This window comes from Bos mutus, chromosome 10 (genome assembly GCF_027580195.1).
Source record: "Bos mutus isolate GX-2022 chromosome 10, NWIPB_WYAK_1.1, whole genome shotgun sequence".
Lineage (NCBI taxonomy): Eukaryota > Metazoa > Chordata > Mammalia > Artiodactyla > Bovidae > Bos > Bos mutus.
Window position 1 is genome coordinate 20,151,678 of NC_091626.1, and position 18,585 is coordinate 20,170,262.

The window sequence follows — 18,585 nt, forward strand, 5'->3', positions numbered from 1 at the left end:
GGTAGCCAAGGACCTGCCTCTCATCTCAGGCCACTTCAGTCAACCAGAGTCCCTAGCACAAAAGGGCAGATGTTACCTCAAGCCCACTGCACATCCACCAGCACTGAAAGTGAAAAGTACAAGGAACCTGTCAAAAACTACAAACTTGAACATTTTGGGGGAAAAACGTCCCAAGTATTCATCGAAGACCATCTCCCTCTATCAACCCTGATTTCTGCCATAGTTTGACTAGAAGTAATTCCCCCAGCTCCCAATTCAGACCATGTTAACCAATTTCTTTTCTTCTGAGGGGACTGTGGGTTATCTTTGAATCATTGTCACAGCCCCAACTAGTCTCTCCCCAGTACGACTGCCCCCAGCCCTGCTCAGTGTGGTGTACCTCAGCCATGGGCAGGGGTGGCAACACTGGGACTCAAGGACCTCCTCCATCATCAACCTCCACATGCTAGCTGCTGGTATGAGGATCTCAGGTGATTTCAACTCCCTTTATCACTCAGGCAGCAAAAGTCAGAGCCTAAACAGAGGGCATCGTCTAGGGACTTGCTGCAGGGCTCAGACAGCACTGAACCCAGAGGCAGCTGTCCTACTTCTTTACCTGGTCTTGGACTCTAGGAAGTTGCCTGGCTCTGTACTGTTCCTGAGGGAATGACTGGCCTCAAAGGTAGAAGTAACAGAAGCATATTTAGGACTGCACTAAAGGAAGGGCTGACTAGTACTGTCTATAGATGAACGTACTGCCTCGGAGCTCGTAGATTTCCTGGCACGGGAGGACTTCAGATACAATGACATGTAGGAACCAAGGTGGACAGAGAAAGTCCGGAGGTGACAGCAGTTGGTCCGACTCTGAGTCTTCCATTTTGGTTTTCCAGATTAGCTCCTCTAGGTACAAGAAGCTCTATAAACCCTTCCCATCCGCATACACGCACACACAGAGCAGAAGTGGGATTCACTTTATGCGACACAGCTGTTCTGTAGAGAAAATGCTGGGGTCAGGTCACATGATCGTTGTCCTCACAGAACATGGCTTCATCAGTTTGGTGACTGCTCAGCGCTCGAGCAAGTGCGTTAACCAGAGACTGGGACTAGCCGACACATTCGTTCATCTGTAAACAAACACCTGGATGCAACAGGAGAGCTGCCGTTGAGAGGAACAAACCCTGAGAGTTTACTGGTAATGCAGTCACCCTAATTACCTGTTCTGTAAATGTGGATTGGGGGGGAGGGTTGCCCAAAAGGGACGCAGCCATTACAGGGCACATTATACTGAGGATGCAGTGTTAAAATCCAGGGCACAGGCCCTGGGGACAGAGGACCCTCAGCTCTCTGAAAGTGAGGTTCTGGTTAAGAAGCCTGTGCAACCACAGACAGACACACCTGAGACTTGGTCCAAGTACCTTTCGTCCAAAGGGTTTTTCCTCCACGTTCTCATCTCTCCTCCCAACAGGCATTTTTACCCCCGACTTGTAGGCAAAAGTAAAGACCAAGATCAGTCAAGGTGACAGGCAGGCACAGCTGAGACCAGAAGCCAAGTCTCCCTCTGCCTTCTCCACCAGCTCGCTGCTGCCCCACTGTGACCCAGACCCCAGAACACTAGCCTTTCCAGGGGCCAGCATTCCCTTTGGTGCGCCCAGGAGCCCAGCCAGGCCTGGGAAGCGTCCCTGTCCTCTGGCCTTCAGAGCAGCAGCCAGGAGGAGGAAAGGCTTAGCTTCCCGGCCACCTGTTCTCCATTCCCCTCCCACCTACCCTAGCCTCTACCCCCAGCTCGGCGTGGAGGAGGGGCCAGCAGTCCCAGTCTCCGGAACCCACCCCTTGCAGCAGCCCCCACTCCCTACAGAAACCCTGCGAAAGGCAAGGTTGAGAAGTTAAGGCTGAGAAGAACCTCCTGAGAGCTGGTCGAGGTCCTGACTCAAGATGAGATCAGGTCACGTCATGGACCTGTCCCCAAAGTGCTCCACACCAGAGCATTCCTCACATACGAATGCTCTTCCTCAGAACTTCCCTGACACAAAGCACCAACTCAGGGGGAGACTGGGGCAGGGTGTGAGCAGCAGAGGGACCCTCACAGGATGAGCTGAACTGGGTGAGACGAGCTGAGCAGGGGGGCAGCCACTCAGCCAGGTGAGGCTCAGAAGTTGAGACTAAGCAGGGCCTCAGAGAGCTGGTTGATGTCCCGGCAGTACGGCTCACGCTGCAGGATGAAGTCCACCTTGTGATCCTGGCCCCAAAACACCTCCAGCAGTTGGCGCCGGAGCCGCTCTGTCTCCCGCGTCTTCCGAATGCCGCCATTGCCTTTTTCCTCTTCTTTTCTCCCCTGCTGCTGATTACTGTGTTCTGTGACGCCCCTGGCAGACTGCTGAGGCTTAGAAGACCCCGGGGCCCTGGGAAGAAGCAGAGACAGAAAGCTGATAAGCGTCCTAGAGTGAGTGAGCCTGAAGTTCTAGAAACTGACCACCGAGTGGCAGTATCAACTCACTTCTGAAGGGAAAATGGATGGTTCCTTTGGAACCGGATGGTGAAACCAGCTTTAGTCTAATAATTACTTTCTGTCCAGCAGAGGGCGTACTGAATGCAACCAGCTATGAGTAAAAGCAACCATTTACCAAATACAAATACACTGATCAGGGAAAACAGGAAGCAGGAGCTTCCTTCCCAGCCAGAAGGGTCTGCGTCAGAATTCCTTGGGCCAAAGCCCAGGCAACCTGAACTACTATAGAATATAGCTGGCCTGGATTGAGTCATTTTCCACCGACTCTCCAGGCCTGCTAGGCCCCTGCAGAGCAAGAGCAGGGCTGCCTAGGAGCTTGCAGGGCCTTACCTGACCGGTTTCTTCAGGAACTCATCCAGGGTGGGGCCGTTTCGCCCCAGGGGGTCATCCGGCACCATGAAGAGGTTTCCCACAAAGGTGAAAGGCAGCAGGCTGGATGGGCACAGAGAATGTGTCGTCACAGAGGGGCCCTTGCCCGCTACCCGGACAGCTAAGACCAACACCATCAGAAGCTGTTGGCTACCATCCTTCAAAGCAGTGTCAGCCCCTTCCCAGAGTCCTCACCCGGTGGCAGGGCACAGCTGGCTTAAGAGAAAGGTCTGAGTCTGTGCCCTGTTCTCAGGGGAGGGTTCCCTCACCGCTCTCTGATGATTGCCATCCACTTCTCAGACTCCTCTGCCAGGTCCCGGAACTGGTCGTTGGAGACAATGATCCCATCAGTCTCTTCAGCCAGTTTCACCATGAACCTGTCTCGAAAACCACAGCAGCCATATTGGGATTCTCCAAGGTCCCAACCCCGGAGTGCGTTATTGACTCCCGTGACGCACTTCTAGTGATGGAGATCTGGCCCCTCACCTTGAACCAGCCACCAGATGACTGACTGGATATAGGCGCCATGGGTTAGAAAGGAAACAAAGATGAACCCTTTCATGGCCTCCCAAGAGCAACCCGTCCAGTCACCACAACCCTCCACAACACTTTGTGTCTTGTCTGTATGAGACAGAAAGACCTGGCTCTGGCTCTGGCTTCTTCCCTGCTGCCCCTTGAATCAGTCACAGATCCCTCATGCGCCTCCCCTGAGGCCTTCCACTCCGCTTCCTTCATTTCCAGTCCTGCCAGTACTTGCGCTACTTGGACAATGCAACTTAGGTACCACTGCATAGCCTCCCAATAAGGGGGTCTCCTGCCCCCAGCCATTTACCACCCTCCAGCCTCTCCTCCCCTCAGAGAACATGCTCTTCCCCTACACAAAAGTCTTCCAAACTTGCCCTTTATCTACCAAATGTTTCCACATCCCAGGCTTGGCAGCTACGGCCTAGCAACCAGCTCCAAACCACTCTTACTGCCTTATCTCTCCCCATCCTCCCTAATGCACTCATAGCTCCTGCCAAAAACTAATGATCAGATTTCACCCTGTTCTTCAAACATGCCCTGCGCTCTCCGACTTTCATGTTTCTCAAACTGTTCCCTTTATTTCCTCCATCTGGAAGGAAACCAGACCTCACTGATGAGAGGAATCATAAGGGGAACGTCAAAAAAACATGCCTGGGCCCCATTTTAATAATTCTGATTCCACAGGACTGGGGTAGAACTCATAAGTCCTTAACAGGTTTAGAAACCAAGAGATCCAGTGCATCCGATATCCTTGTCAATCAACAAAAACTCTCAAATCCTTCCCTTCCCACAAGACCCCAGCCAGAAGGGAGATCCCTTTCCTCTTGGTTCTATACTGTTTGATTTACAGTTTCTTTGGGCTTTTTGAAGTCATGAATCCAGTCTTCCCTGATTCCTGCCTCCTTTGGCAGGCCAGACACCTAGTACCACACAGGCAGTCAGTATCTGAAACCAGTGTGGTATAGCCTTGGTCGTTCAGTCGTGTCCAGCTCTTTGTGACCCCATGGACTGTAGCCCGCCACACTCCCTGTCAATGGGATTCTCCCATCAAGAATACTAGAGTGGGTGGCCATTCTCTTCTGCAGGGGATCTTCCTGACCCAGGAATGGAACTCTTGACCCCTACATTTCAGGCGATTCTTTACTGTCTGAGCCACCAGGGAAGCCCTAGTGTGGTATAGAGGGGACCATTAATCAGGATTCAGAATGACAGATGTCTGGCTCTGAGCTTCTGTCTGGGAAACAAACAGATGACATTATAAATATATATGGTATCATATAACAAAAGGTATTTTCAAATTAAGGATAATTGTACTATCATCTCATTAGATCATATGTTGTTCCACAGTATTCAATAGGTTTGTGCTACATGCCACTGTAACTAGGCAAAATACAAAATTTATATTGTACCTCTGCCTATCAGGACCTACACAACTGTAGACACGTGCCTTCAAAATGTATTACAAGTGACAACCTTCAGTTTTAATTCTGTGTCAATACTGGCATGTAAAGAAGGTTCTGTATTCCAGATAACCTGTGAAATCTAGGCATAAAACAGAACTGCATTGGGAGAACATGAATTGTCTGTTTTGTAGAATACCATTTACCTGTTAGGGAGTAAAAGCTAAATATTTGAAAAAACAAAATATATAATCAGTACAGCTTGGGAACTCTTTTTTAATTTAAAACTGAGAATCCTAGAGAATAAAGAACTTATCACTGTAATTTTTTCAAATTGGTTAATTAGCTTTTAAAATCCACCCATGGGACTTCCCTGGTGGTCCAGTGGTTAAGAATACACCAGCCAATGCAGGGAATGAGGCTTCAGTCCCTGGTTGGGGGAACTAAGACCCCACATGACACAACAAAGATCCAATGCAGCCAAAGGCAGGGAGAAAAGCCTATTAAAAAATAATAAGTGAGATCCACCTGTCTCCCACAGTGTGTGCACCAGGGAGGAAATGTGTCTTGTGTTCCTCAATTAAACCATCTAGCAGCTTTACGTTCTCGTTCTTCCTTTGCCATGTCATAGCCTTTGCCAAGAGAATTAACTACTCCGACCCTCTGTCTCCATTTCTGTACAATGGAGATAAGACGCGCTGCCACACTTGACTGAGTCTGTGAAAAACTAAAGAATATCACTGTCCTCCAGCAGAGCACCTTGAGTGAGGAAAGCACATACCTTAGCTTCTTTTGATATTCACAAGGAGGACCAATGAATGGAAGAGGAACTTGAGACAAAGAGGTTAATCCACTAAGAGAACCCACAATGACTATGCGACTTGAGGCTCAAATTCAGGCCTTCAAATTCTAAGACCATTGATCTTTCACTTATCTTTTTTTAAATACCATGTTTTGTACAGCTGTATTATGCATGGAATCCATTCTTTGTATCATTATTTGGATCATTTACTCTGGTTTTCCCAGAAGGTTGGAGAATTTCTCTATGTGTTTGGACATCTAGGTTGTAAGAGGCATTTGTCAGCTAGCTATTCATATCACCAGCTTTCCCATGCTTCCATTAAACCAGTGTTTTCTAGATGGTAAGGCACTATTAATATAAACACGAAGCATCCTTTAGTTTGATCAGTGAAAAAGTGAAGGATGAAACAGAGTTGTTCACCATCCATCTCATCTTGTCTGCAGGGCCGGTTTACCTCCCCAATCATAGGGGCACATGGAGAAGTGGCCCTTTTTCCACGACTCAAGTCTTAGTGTGAAGGGGCCAGAGCTTCTGTCTCCCCCTCAGTCTCCCACCAGGCTCCCTGAATGTCAAGTCTGTGGACAAGAGAGAAGCAAGTACCTGTCGTCATAGGAGGAGATCCTCTTGCCATCTAAGACCCGGGAGGGTGTGAGGGAGAGCAGGCTGAGGGAATACAGCTTGTGCAGGAAGTGACCCTCTGGAGAAACAGAGGAGCACAATGGGGTTATCCCTGAGGTGAACACGGGGTCCATCCCCAGACACAAGAGACCAGGCCCAACTCACCTCTGACCTTGGAGTCCTTACTGAAACGCCACTGAGGCACAAAAACAGTTATGTCTCGGTGGCCCCGGTCCCAGAAGTACTGCACGGCAATGGCGATGCCCCGGCTGGAGAAGTAGTGCTGGAGGCCGTGCCTGCAGTGGGAAGGGGTCAGCACTCAAGGGCCCTGGAGTGGAGACCTGGCAGCCTGGCTGGACTGCCCTCCGCTTGGCACATGTCCCCAAGGTGAACACAACTGCCCATCTCTACCTCATCCCCTCCCTGGGACCCTCAGCCCCACCAGATACTCACACCATGGCCACGTTGCTGCCATCGATGACGATATGGCGGAGGTCTGGCTTGCCTGGCACGTTAGCAAGGCACAGGGTGAAAGGGTCTTGGAGAGCCTCCTGGAAACGCTGTGTGCCAGTCACCAAGTTGCCCCCCCGGGTGCCTCGTTTCCATGGAGACCCTCGGCCTCGAGCCACAACCAGCTGCTTGTCTGCTCGGTCTCCCCTGTCCCCTCGGTCTCCACAGTGCCACGGGGGTTCAGGAGCAGGTGGGGGGCTGGGCACTCTTGGAGGTGAGGCTTCCCCATTATGGAGCCGCTGGAGGAGGGAGGCTCCCCGGAGCTGAGATGCCCTCTGATAGGGGCCCTGGGTACTAGGGGGCTGGCCCTGGACCCCGAGCCTTCCTCTTTCCTGGGGCACTCCCTCCTTCCCCAGGGCCTTCCCTTTTGGAGGCCCTGCCTGCCCGGCCTCTCCTCCTCCCGAGGCCTCTCCTCCTCCCGACTGTGGCCTGAAGGCCACTTGTCTCTCCCAGGCCTCTTCCCCGGGCCACTCCTTCCACCCCAAATCCATCTCCCTGGCACCACCCTGCTTTGTTCCCTCCTTCTCCACGGCATGTCTCTCTCCCCTTGACTCTTGCCACCCTGTAGGTCCTGTGTCCAAAGACACTCCACCGTCACCCAGGGGAGTCCTGACTCCCTGCTGCTGAGCGCCCAACGGACCTGGGCCCCCCCAACCCCAGGACGGGAATGCTTGGGGCCCCTGCCCCCGGGATGCCTCCTGCACCAGGCTCAGCAGCTCCTCCTGGACGGCCTGAGGCAGCTGCAGCAGGGCCTCTGTGTGGGCATCCCCCCGGGCCTGCAGCAGGGCAGAGAACTCTCTCAGCACTCCAGCACACTGAGAGGCTCCAGGGGATGGCCCCAGACGAAAGTCCCAGCTCAGCCGCTCCACCAGCTCCTCCACTCGACTCTGGACCATGACGAAGGCCTCAGTCAGGCCACTGACCATCAGCGAGCCGGGCACTCCAGGCACCAAGTGGGCAGATGTGCTCCAAGTCAGGCAATCAAGGAAGAAGCCCTGGGCTCCCAGAAAGATGCAGTGCAGTTTGGGTGGGTAGTGGATTTCATTCTGTAGCTCCGGGCTACAGAGACCCTTCAGGTACTCCTGGGGGAAAAGGGAGGGTAGGAAGGTAGGAAGAAAAAGGAGATTGCTGGAGTCTTAAGTGGTCCGATAGCCCCTTCGGGCCCACTGCTGTCTCCTGAGCTCCAGGATGCCTGGGCAGAGAAATAGAGCCCTATAGATCCTGAAAAAGGTGGGGATTAAAAGAGGTTGGAGAAACTCACTCCTTTCCCTTTTCAGTTGACAACCTGTGGCTGAATTTCCATTTAGAACTCGACTCAACTTAAGATATTGTTGTTAAGTAATTGGTTAAAAGGCTGTCTCTTCTAAACATTTATGTGTATGTATGCTGCATATTTCCATCATAACGATCATCAACACTAACTTTTACAGAGCTCATGCATTACGCCTTACGTGCTTTATCTCACTCACAGTAAGTTCAGTGAGGTGGATACTGTTATTATTCATACTTTAAAGATAAGGAAACTGAAACTAGGACTACAAGGATAGTATTCAGTGGCGGTGCCTTACTGGAAGCCCTGACTAACTCCAGAGGAAGCAGTGTGGGCTTCCACCACTCAGTGAATTCCTTGGTGGGGCCTGCTTGCCCAACCAGATTATCTCTGTTCTCCCCAAGAGTACAAACTGATTCGACCTGAATCACTTATTTCCAAACCCTGGCAGAACCTGGGTCATTACAGCGGAAATGAAACCAAAACTCTGTACAGAGAAGGTGCAAGTTCGTCAAAGCTCAGAGCCAGTGAGACAAGCAAGAAGTGAAGATCTTCCCCAGCCCCTCCTCTCTCCTGCCTCCTCGGGGGAGGGTCATCGTTTCCCCGGACGGGTCAAGGAGAGGCATTCACCTTGGCTCTGCTGGCGTTCTCTTTGGGGCCCTCCAGCTGCAGCCAGATGTGAGGGTTCTCAGGACAGTCCTTCGGAAGGACGCTCATCCCCACCCTGAAGATGCGCTCCACGCGGGGCAGCTGCTTCCGCACCTTGTCCTCGGCCTCCGCAGACACCGCAAAGCGGTCAGGGGACGGGGAGCCGGCCCCCCAGGTAGGCATGGCTGCTTGGCCGCCTGACCCTGGGAAGAGGGAAAGCAGCTCAGAGCCTTGATGTCCCCTCAGCCCAAATCTTGGTCTCCTAACCTAACCAGCTATCAACAGGTCGCACCTAGTTATGAAACCTGTAAACAACCCAGGAGGTAACCAGAACTTCAGTCCAGTTGGAATAGGGAGGGAATGTCAGATTATCTGGACACGGGGGCCTTCTCCCCGGAGACGAAGTCACGGATAAACAAGGCTGTCTATCTGGGATGGCCGTATGGCCTTTGGAAAATGACGACCACAGCCCTGAGCAGGAACGGGGAGGAGGATCCAGCTGGGTCTGGAGGCCAGAAGGAGTGGACAGGTGACGAAAGAGTCCCTCTCCTCCGGGTCTCTGCAACCTCCGGGTCCAAGACGGCCTCTTAGAGATGAATCCTCACCAGGGCTTGAACTGGGTTCTCCTCTGGGGTCCCTCGTCGGCCATTTCCAAGGTTCTGGCCACTCCCACCCCTCCCCCTCCCCCTGCTGCCCCCCTCGGTCGCGCCACGCGCCCCACGCTGGGCCGAGGGGCCGAGCCGGGCCCCGCCCACAGCCGCTGGCGGCTGCCGCCCCCCGCCTGCGCTCGGCACTGCGCCCTCTGGCTCCCGCAGCCCGGGCGCGGGGGAGAGCGCGCCTACCCGCCTCGCCGCCCGCTGCGGCCTCGGTCCCGCCGGCGCCGCTCGGTGCCCGCCGGCCCCACCTTCGCCCGCGCCCCCGGCCCAGGGAAGAAGGGCGGGGGGCCCGAGTCGGGGCGGGCCTTTCCGATTCCTCACCCAACGGGGACCTCTCTTCCCCACATCACAAACAATTTTTTGAGTCACTTCCTGGCCGGGGGCGGAGTCAGCTGGGCCCCTCCCGGGGCTGGGCCAGCACCGAGCCCCGAAGCGCGCCCCCGCCCCCGCCAGCCGCCAGCTGCTCCCCGCCCCCGGCCCGAGCCCAGGCCGCGGCCCCGGCCCTGGCCCCAATCGGGGCCCCGCCCCCGGTCCCGCCCTCGGCCGGCCCGCCCCTGCCCCGCCCACTCGCCCGCTCTGGCTCGGAGGCTGCCGGGTCAGGTCTCCTCGCTCTTCAGAGTTTTCAGTTGTTTCTCTGGAATGAGGAACCAGTTCAGGGAGAGATGGAGGTGAAGAGGGCCTTAAAGGGACTAATCCAGTCCCTTCGAATGATGATATAGAAGACCAAGAAAAGAAAAAGACTGGCCCAGGATCACAGGATAGTGACACCCTTGACCCAAGCACTTTCCACTAAAACAGTTGTGGGGAAAATACAAGAACATTCCCTTTCTTCCAACAGTGGAAAAGATTCTGCTAAGAGGGCTGCTGACTTGTGAAGGATTTTTGAAGAGGGGAGGAGTGAAGAGGAAGGGCTGTCACACATCTGCACACACTCACATACACATACGTGCACTCACAATCTCACACAGACACCCAGTGGTCCCAGTTCCAGCCTTCAGTGCTCTCCAGAGGGGCTGCCCTGGGGTTCTGGTTGTAGCCCTCCTGTCTGGCTGTCTCACTTCTCCTCTCCCTCCCAAAGCCCAGCTGCTGTCATTTTGTGCCCTGCCAAGGAGGAGGGAACTGCAGTGACAGCAGGAGTGAGAGGCAGGACAGAGTCGTGGGGCCTGGAGAGGGATGGAGAGAGAGACGCCAAGACCAGGTGACCAGGAAGGAGTCCCAGAGAGAGAGCTGAGAAGCAGGTTGAGGGGTGGTGAGAGCCTGGGGGAGAGGCGGGAAGAACCAAGGAGCAGAAAGAGAAGGTTTGTGGGTCACAGAGCCACTCAGCCATGCTGGGAACAAAGCGACACTGGCCGCCAGGTCCCTCACTCAGCCTGGGGTTGCCTTTGGCCCTCACACTTCTGGCCCTGAGGGCCGGGTGGGCCCAGGAGGGGACAGAGCCAGTCCTCCTGGAAGGCGAGTGCCTGGTGGTCTGTGAGCCCGGCAGAGCTGCCGCAGGAGGGCCAGGGGGAGCAGCCCTGGGAGAGGCGCCCCCTGGAAGAGTGGCATTTGCTGCAGTCCGCAGCCACCACCATGAGCCAGCAGGGGAGATCGGCAATGGCACCAGTGGAGCCATCTACTTCGACCAGGTAATCCCCCTACCCTGCAAAGACCTGGAGTCACTGTCCAAACCCACTCTGCTGCTAAGGAAATGGCCCTGCTGTGGGTCCCGCTGCCCGTCTCCTTTCCCTTCACTCCCACCATACCTTCCTTCCCTTTCTCATCATTTCTTTTAAATCTGTCCATTCTTCCTGTTTAGTCTACTTGCCACCCCTTCCTATCCTTACTCACTGCCCCTTCCCCCAATGCCGTGGCTTCTCGGAGCCCCAAGCATCCCCGAGCCCCACTCAGCAGGGTCTGCTTCCCACAGGTCCTAGTGAACGAGGGAGGTGGCTTTGACCGCACCTCTGGCTCCTTCGTGGCCCCTGTGCGGGGCGTCTACAGCTTCCGGTTCCATGTGGTGAAGGTGTACAACCGCCAGACTGTCCAGGTGACCTGAACCCTAGGCCCTGTCCCATCCCTGGCTCAGGAGGGGGAGGGAGGAGGGGAGCGCAGGGGACCCACAGGCAGACCTCCATTAAGCTACATCCTGGGGGGCCAGGAGCAAGGGTGGGGGAGGGCCTGCTTAGCAGAGATTGGGAAGGAGGCACAGAGTGCAATGCTGGCCACCTCTCAGTCATCCAGGAGGGCGCACTGAGCCCCAGCTTCCAGAGTGTCTCTCTGGGGCTGGAGAAAAGGAGGGAAGTGGGGTTCCTGGGACAAGGGCCAGGGAGAGGTGCTAACTGGATTCCCCTCCCCAGGTGAGCCTGATGCTGAACACATGGCCTGTCGTCTCGGCCTTTGCCAACGATCCAGATGTGACCCGGGAGGCGGCCACCAGCTCTGTGCTACTGCCCCTGGACCCTGGAGACCGGGTATCTCTGCGCCTGCGTCGAGGGAACCTGCTGGGTGGTTGGAAATATTCAAGCTTCTCTGGCTTCCTCATTTTCCCACTCTGAGGACTCAAGCCTTTCAAGGATGGAAACCTAGCCCCTGACCTTTGCCCTCTGCCCTCTGCCCCAGAAGTATTGTCTTTAAGGCAGGAGAGAGATGCCCTCTGGCTGCATTTTTATTCCACTTGCTTGCATGGGACCTTGTGCCAGACATCCAAGGTGAAGAGTAGAGCTCTGGTGTCTCAGGACCTGCCCTTCTTACTCCACCCCCACAATTGCCCCCCCCAGCCTCCCACTGCATCTCCTGCCTGCAGTCCTCGGATCAGGGCAGGGTTTGGCAGCTAGGGAGACCTGTGCTACTTTGCAGACTCTGCTCTTTCTGTCCCCCACCCCCCCACCTCTGCTTCCTGCTTGGTGCTATTTGGGAACAGGTGGTTCAGGTGAGCCTGACAGGCCCCTGCATGGGACCAGATGGACCAGCCTCAGCATACCCAGCAGGCTCCTTCCTGTGAGGAGTGCCAGCATCACAGATCTCAGCCATCGCAGTCAGAAGCTGAGCCAGCACTGTGTGGGCCAGGGCAGGAGGGAGGTTCAGCCACTAGCAGAAGTGTAGGGAGGGCGGCAGGGCAGCCGAGAGCCCGTGACGGCAACAGGAAGGGGGCATGCACCCAGGCTGAACACAGTGCACACTTTTCGTGTACAGGGGGCAGCCAGCAGACGGTGAACCCAGGCATCTATTTGCGGCAGATCCCAAATGGACTCTGGCCCTCACCTCTCCACCCAAGACATGGGGTGTGTATGTTTGCTTTGGCTGAGAGCAGGTATACAGAGCTTCTTTTGGCAGCTGGAGATAGAGGTAGGTCACACGCAGGCCACGGTAGGTCTGCAGGCATGGAACACATCAGTGACTGTGGCTGCCTCCTAGAACTGCTCCACCTTTATAGTCTGAAGTTCGATCACTTCAGGCTCTGACCACCACCTCCTTCCTCCCAGCTCTCTCATTGACCTTCACTGTACCTATTTCACACATCCCACAACCTCTCTTCTTTCTCCTGATTTATGGCATCTTATCCTCCTTCTCAGACTTCCTGTTACCTTGGATTCCATGGTGCATCCCTTCAACCACTCTCCTGCCAGTATGATAAACTTTGTCTCGCCTCTCTGTCCCATTGGCCCAGCATGGATGACTCTATCAGTAAAGTAATTAGAGAATGATGGTCAGTGAGATCATATAGGATCACTAAGGAGAGAAAATGCTGTTACAGCTAGGTTCAGGGATTACAGGATATAAGGAGATATGCTGCAGAGACAATAAATGTAAAATTGTATTTTAAAGTCAAATAAAAAAGGATTTGGTAGTGCTTGAGTTAAATAGGAAATACCAATGTGAATTTGTGGTTTTCAAAAGAAATTACTTTTTCAAACTTTATCGCTAAAGTAGCATAAAACAACATCAGGGAAAAATCTGATGTGCATTCTTAGCACCTGGATCTTTGCCTCAAATATTATTCACCTTTAAAGGGATTCAGGCTCCCTCAGGGAATAGTTCCATGCCATGAATAACTCTAGGCCTCAAACATATTGGTAAAGACAAAAAGCAAAGATTTTTTTTTTTTTAATGTATAGGGTAAATCTATGAAGGCAAAGGAGCAAATTTTAATAGGCTTCCACAAATTGACTTTTGTGGCATTTGTGACAATTTGATAATCAAAAGGAAAATAATATAGTTAATTGGAACAAGGTGAATTTTTAAAATCCACAACTCTGTTGTGATTTTCAAAAAGAAAAAAAGCAACTATACAATGTACAAAAATGTAGTTAATATACTGAGTGAAGAACTATGACCATAATAGGATATTTTTAGTTAATTTTGATAAGTAGAAGAATATAAATATAACATATTATATTTATTCATAAGGCACATTTATTTTTCTTATCTGCATAAGTAGGGATGGGTGGCTCAAGAGAGCTCGGAGTAATTCCAGAAAAAATTGGAACTGTACCAAAAATGAAAGAGATTGATTGGCACCATCTGGTCATATATTACAACTAGAAAGGAAGAAATTCCAGCAGTGTGTTACATGATGATGAATTAGTCAAACATCCAAAGGATAACTGCTCACTGCTCAAACATGATCCTTCATTTCTTGGGAAAGAAAGCCTGTATACTACCCTACTAATTATAGTCAGATTACAGTAACAATAAAACCCAAAATAATACTGGCTTAAATGAAATGGTAGATTATTTCTGTCTCACGTAGAAGAATCTGCAAATAAAGAGTCCAGGAATGGATGGTAGTTTTATGAGCATCACAGCCCAGTTTCCTTTCTTACTGTTCTACCACCTTTAGCATTTCACCTTCTGACCCAAGGTGGCTCCTTGAGCTCCAGCCATTACATCAGCCTTACAGTCCCCAGAAAGGGGGAAGGAAGGACACACCCATTTCCTTTCAAAGAAGCTTTCTGAGAGGTACATCCAACAATTCTGATTGCATCTCATTGGCTAGAATTTTGTCATATGTGTCCACATTGGGTAGGGGTGGGAAGGCTAGAAAATAAGTCCTTATTCCAGGCAGCCATGTCCAGCTAAATGTCAGGAGTTATATAATAAGAAAGAAGGGGAAATTGGATATTGAGGAAAACAACAATATTGGGGGAGTTTGTAAAAATGTAAAATGAGCTAAATACATTTGTAAATGATGTCGGTTATTGTATTAGTTTTCTATTGCCCTGTAACAACTACCACAAAGTTAGTGTCTTAACACAACTTTGACTTATTATCTCACAGTTTCTATAGGTCAGAAGTCCAGCAAAGCATGACTGGATTCTCTGCTCGGGGTTTCATTAGGTCATGTAGGCAGGGCTGCCATCTTTACTGAACTGAAAGAATCCATTCCCAAGCTCATTTAGAATTCAGTTCCTTATAGTTGCAGGATTAAGTTTCCTACCCATCAATCTTTGGGCCAACAAGGTCAGGCCAAGTACTTCTCACAGTACCTCTCTGACCTACCCTTAGGTTATGTGTCTGACTTTAAAAATTCTCTAATTTTAATGGCTCATATGATTAGATTGGGCCCACACAGATAATCCAGGAAATCTCTCTATTTTAAGACCTTTAACTTTAATTACATAGAAAATGTCCCTTTACCATTAAACGCAGGAGGTTTGGGTATGGACATCTTTGGGACATTTGCATGTTATAATCATTAAAGATGAAATAATTTAAAGAGAAAGTATCCAGTTACAATACACTAATTCTTGGGAAAAGTGTGGACTTGAAAAGTTCCAGTGATGTATAACATAAACACTGGCTCATATTTTCATCATCTTAGAAGTTCAGGTAGTTCCCAGGTCCCAACCAAGAATTCATAATTAATTATAATAATTAATAATTTGATTAACAATTCAAAACATCGTCTCACTGAGATAATATTCTTCTATTGGATATCTAAATTCAATAATTGGTCTGAATTGAGATAATGTCCTTCTCTTGGGTTTACAAATCCATTTTTATAATGAGTATAAGTGTAAAAGAGTTTATAATCCTTATAAGATACATGTGCTTTACCAAAATGTTTGAAACATGTAGAGAAGCTGACATAATGATGATTCTTCTGAAATGTGTAGGAAGATTTAAATTTGTGATCAATGTTTAGATAATTTGATTTGCAAAATGTGTAGATTTTGACTTGGTTATATAAATAGTGTTTAAATATATAGACAATTTTTGCATAAGTAGTTTTGTGAAGTAAATAAATTAGACAACAAATAAAGCACAGATGGTGGCTAGTGTTCCTCTCCAGGCACAAAAATCTCCTAGGACTTTAAGGAACCTAAGAATAGAATCCAACTGTCCACCTTCTCTACACCCACGCCCTGGCAGCTGATTGCTACAAAGAAAAGTCCTGCTGAAGGATATGCTGTGGTTTAAAATCCATGGTCTCTAGCTGCCCCTGGTCCTCTATCCTCCCAGCAGTTCTTCTGTGGTTTTCTTTGCCAGCTTCTTTTCTCATCCTCCCCAGAATCCAGCTGAAGACTTCTGTTCTCTCCTTAAACCTCTTACTCCTCCAACTCTGCCCCCACCACCCGCAGCAGACTCTTCACTCTGCTTCACTGAGAAAGCAGAAACCCCAGGAGACACCCTTCCACCAGCGTATCTGGAAACTCACCGTCCTCCTCATCTCTCCCTCCTATCTGGCTCAGTAGAAGTCTTGTCCTTCTCTCTGTCAAGGCGGCTATCTTCATCCACCAGTCGTGGATTCCGTTTCCTGCAAACATAGCCTTTTCTTTTTCTCTCCTCCCTCCTGTAGGTTCGATGTCTCCTTCCCCACTCTCTCCTTCTGTTTAGCTGTTAAATAGACTCAAGTCTCTTAGATCTAAAACAGAAAGAGATGGATGTGGAAACAGTGGTAGACACGTAGTTACCCTCAGCTTTATATGCTAGTGAGCGTCACCTCTCCTCCCCTTTAGAGCCATATATCTATGCGCACAGGTTGCTCACACCCTTAAGTCAACTGTGGCCTCTGCTGCTCTATCTGAACTGCCCTCAGCCGGTCACACAGGACTCCCGCGTCACACAGGACTCCCGCGTCACTAAAGTCACTATCGTCTGGTCCTCTGTCACTCAGGCTCTCCCTAACATTTGACCCTGTTGGCCACCCGCTCCTTCTAGAAGCACTCCCTGCCCCCACTTCCCTGACTGTGCATGCTCTGGGCTCTCCCTCCAACTCTCTGCTGAGGCCTTTTTCAGGCTCCTGTACCCCGGCCCATCTCCTAAATGTCAGTTTCCCTTGAGATTCTGTCTTAGAATTCCTTTTGTCCTGACACACTCTTAAAAGCTCGAGTCTCCATCCGTGTGCTGACAACTTCCACCTTTTTTAATCTCTGTCCACAACCTCCCTCCTAAATCTCAGACTTGTACATGACCCATCCCACTTTAAAGTAAACCTGCTAAAATTAGTCTTTCATCCCTAATCTGTTTCCTCCTTCATTCTCTTTTTTTTTTTTCTTTTTTTTTCTTGCCACCCTCTCCCTCTCCCACAGAGTCCATAAGCCTGTTCTATACATCAGTGTCTCTTTTGCCGTCTCGTATACAGGGTTATCGTTACCATCTTTCTAAATTCCATATATATGCGTTAGTATACTGTATTGGTGTTTGTCCTTCTGGCTTACTTCACTCTGTATAATAGGCTCCAGTTTCATCCACCTCATTAGAACTGATTCAAATGTATTCTTTTTAATGGCTGAGTAATACTCCATTGTGTATATGTACCACAGCTTTCTTATCCATTCATCTGCTGATGGACATCTAGGTTGCTTCCATGTCCTGGCTATTATAAACAGTGCTGCGATGAACATTGGGGTACACGTCCTCAGTGTGTATGCCCAGCAGTGGGATTGCTGGATCATAAGGCAGTTCTATTTCCAGTTTTTTAAGGAATCTCCACACTGTTCTCCATAGTGGCTGTACTAGTTTGCATTCCCACCAACAGTGTAAGAGGGTTCCCTTTTCTCCACACCCTCTCCAGCATTTATTATTTGTAGACTTTTGGATCGCAGCCATTCTGACTGGTGTGAAATGGTACCTCATAGTGGTTTTGATTTGCATTTCTCTGATAATGAGTGATGTTGAGCATCTTTTCATGTGTTTGTTAGCCATCTGTATGTCTTCTTTGGAGAAATGTCTATTTAGATCTTTGGCCCATTTTTTGATTGGGTCATTTATTTTCTGGAGTTGAGCTGGAGGAGTTGCTTGTATATTTTTGAGATTAGTTGTTTGTCGGTTGCTTCATTTGCTATTATTTTCTCCCATTCTGAAGGCTGTCTTTTCACCTTGCTAATAGTTTCCTTTGATGTGCAGAAGCTTTTAGTTTAATTAGGTCCCATTTGTTTTTATTTTGCTTTTATTTCCAATATTCTGGGAGGTGGGTCATAGAGGATCCTGCTGTGATGTATGTCAGGGAGTGTTTTGCCTATGTTCTCCTCTAGGAGTTTTATAGTTTCTGGTCTTACATTGAGATCTTTAATCCATTTTGAGTTTATTTTTGTATATGGTGTTAGAAAGTGTTCTAGTTTCATTCTGTTACAAGTGGTTGACCAGATTTCCCAGCACCACTTGTTAAAGAGATTGTCTTTAATCCATTGTATATTCTTGCCTCCTTTGTCAAAGATAAGGTGTCCATATGTGCGTGGATTTATCTCCTCCTTCATTCTCTGTGTCTAAAAATAGACCATCCCTGTTGCCCCAAGGAAACACCAGCCACAATCCTGCCTCCCTCTCCCACGACCCCCATCCAGTCACTCACATCCATCAGTTCTATCCATTGTTTCCCACCCATCCTGGCTCAAACTCCCGACATCACAGATAGAGTTCTATGAAAGCTTCCCAACTGGCCCCTTGGCCTTTGGTGAGTCTGTTCTTCATACTGGGGTTGCCATAGTGATCTAGTTAAAAGAGCTTCACTGCCTTAAAGCCCTTTAGGGGACTGTGGGGGAAGGGAGAGGGTCTAGGATTAAATCCATATTCCTTAATGAGATTTTTTAGGTCCTTTACAATCCAGATACTGCAATCTCCTTTGATTCATTTTTCGCCATCTACAGGAGTGTAGAAACTTACAAAATAGCACCATTTATTAGCCGAGGGAAAATGGCACCCCTTATGTGTTGGGGGACATGTAGCTGGTATATTAAATTAAGGATATACAGATTATGATCTGCTAAATGAGGAGGCGCAAGCCACCACATGGGGTCAGCAAGTAACTCCCTCGGTTGCCCAGCTGGGGAAGTAAAAACTTGCAGTTGTTTTGATTGAAGGTACAGTACAATCCACAAAGG

The 18,585-nt window shown here is 50.1% G+C and overlaps 2 protein-coding genes across 3 annotated transcripts; one reads left to right on the forward strand and one right to left on the reverse strand.

The window, feature by feature from the left end:
* Window positions 1-934: 934 nt before the first annotated feature.
* KHNYN (KH and NYN domain containing) lies at window positions 935-9,634 on the reverse strand. 2 transcript variants are annotated; one of them, XM_070377412.1, is made up of 8 exons: window positions 9,470-9,634; window positions 8,610-8,830; window positions 6,653-7,791; window positions 6,365-6,495; window positions 6,182-6,278; window positions 3,124-3,231; window positions 2,816-2,917; window positions 935-2,378 (listed from the first exon to the last, which is right to left on the reverse strand). In XM_070377412.1, the coding sequence occupies exons 2-8, from the start codon at window positions 8,808-8,810 to the stop codon at window positions 2,126-2,128; spliced, it is 2,031 nt and encodes a 676-aa protein (XP_070233513.1). In that variant the 5' UTR covers window positions 8,811-8,830; window positions 9,470-9,634; the 3' UTR covers window positions 935-2,125. The 2 variants fall into 2 exon arrangements, with proteins under 2 accessions (XP_070233513.1, XP_070233514.1); XM_070377413.1 differs by lacking the exon at window positions 9,470-9,634 and adding an exon at window positions 9,233-9,326.
* Window positions 9,635-9,781: 147 nt separating this feature from the next.
* On the forward strand, window positions 9,782-17,595 carry CBLN3 (cerebellin 3 precursor). Its single transcript, XM_005910280.3, has 3 exons — window positions 9,782-10,908; window positions 11,190-11,309; window positions 11,620-17,595. Exons 1-3 carry the CDS (start codon window positions 10,609-10,611, stop codon window positions 11,815-11,817), a joined length of 618 nt encoding a protein of 205 aa, XP_005910342.1. The 5' UTR covers window positions 9,782-10,608; the 3' UTR covers window positions 11,818-17,595.
* Window positions 17,596-18,585: the final 990 nt, after the last annotated feature.

What these genes read in the sequence shown, in the direction of transcription:
- CBLN3 (XM_005910280.3), top strand. Translation starts at nt 10,609, where the DNA reads ATGCTGGGAACAAAGCGACACTGGCCGCCAGGTCCCTCACTCAGCCTG. An exon ending in GAGCCATCTACTTCGACCAG is followed by an intron (nt 10,909 to 11,189) that starts GTAATCCCCCTA and finishes TGCTTCCCACAG; the next exon opens with GTCCTAGTGAACGAGGGAGG. An exon ending in ACAACCGCCAGACTGTCCAG is followed by an intron (nt 11,310 to 11,619) that starts GTGACCTGAACC and finishes TCCCCTCCCCAG; the next exon opens with GTGAGCCTGATGCTGAACAC.
- KHNYN (XM_070377412.1), bottom strand. Translation starts at nt 8,810, where the DNA reads ATGCCTACCTGGGGGGCCGGCTCCCCGTCCCCTGACCGCTTTGCGGTG. An exon ending in AGAACGCCAGCAGAGCCAAG is followed by an intron (nt 7,792 to 8,609) that starts GTGAATGCCTCT and finishes CTTTTCCCCCAG; the next exon opens with GAGTACCTGAAGGGTCTCTG. An exon ending in ATGGCAATCATCAGAGAGCG is followed by an intron (nt 2,918 to 3,123) that starts GTGAGGGAACCC and finishes GTGCCCATCCAG; the next exon opens with CCTGCTGCCTTTCACCTTTG.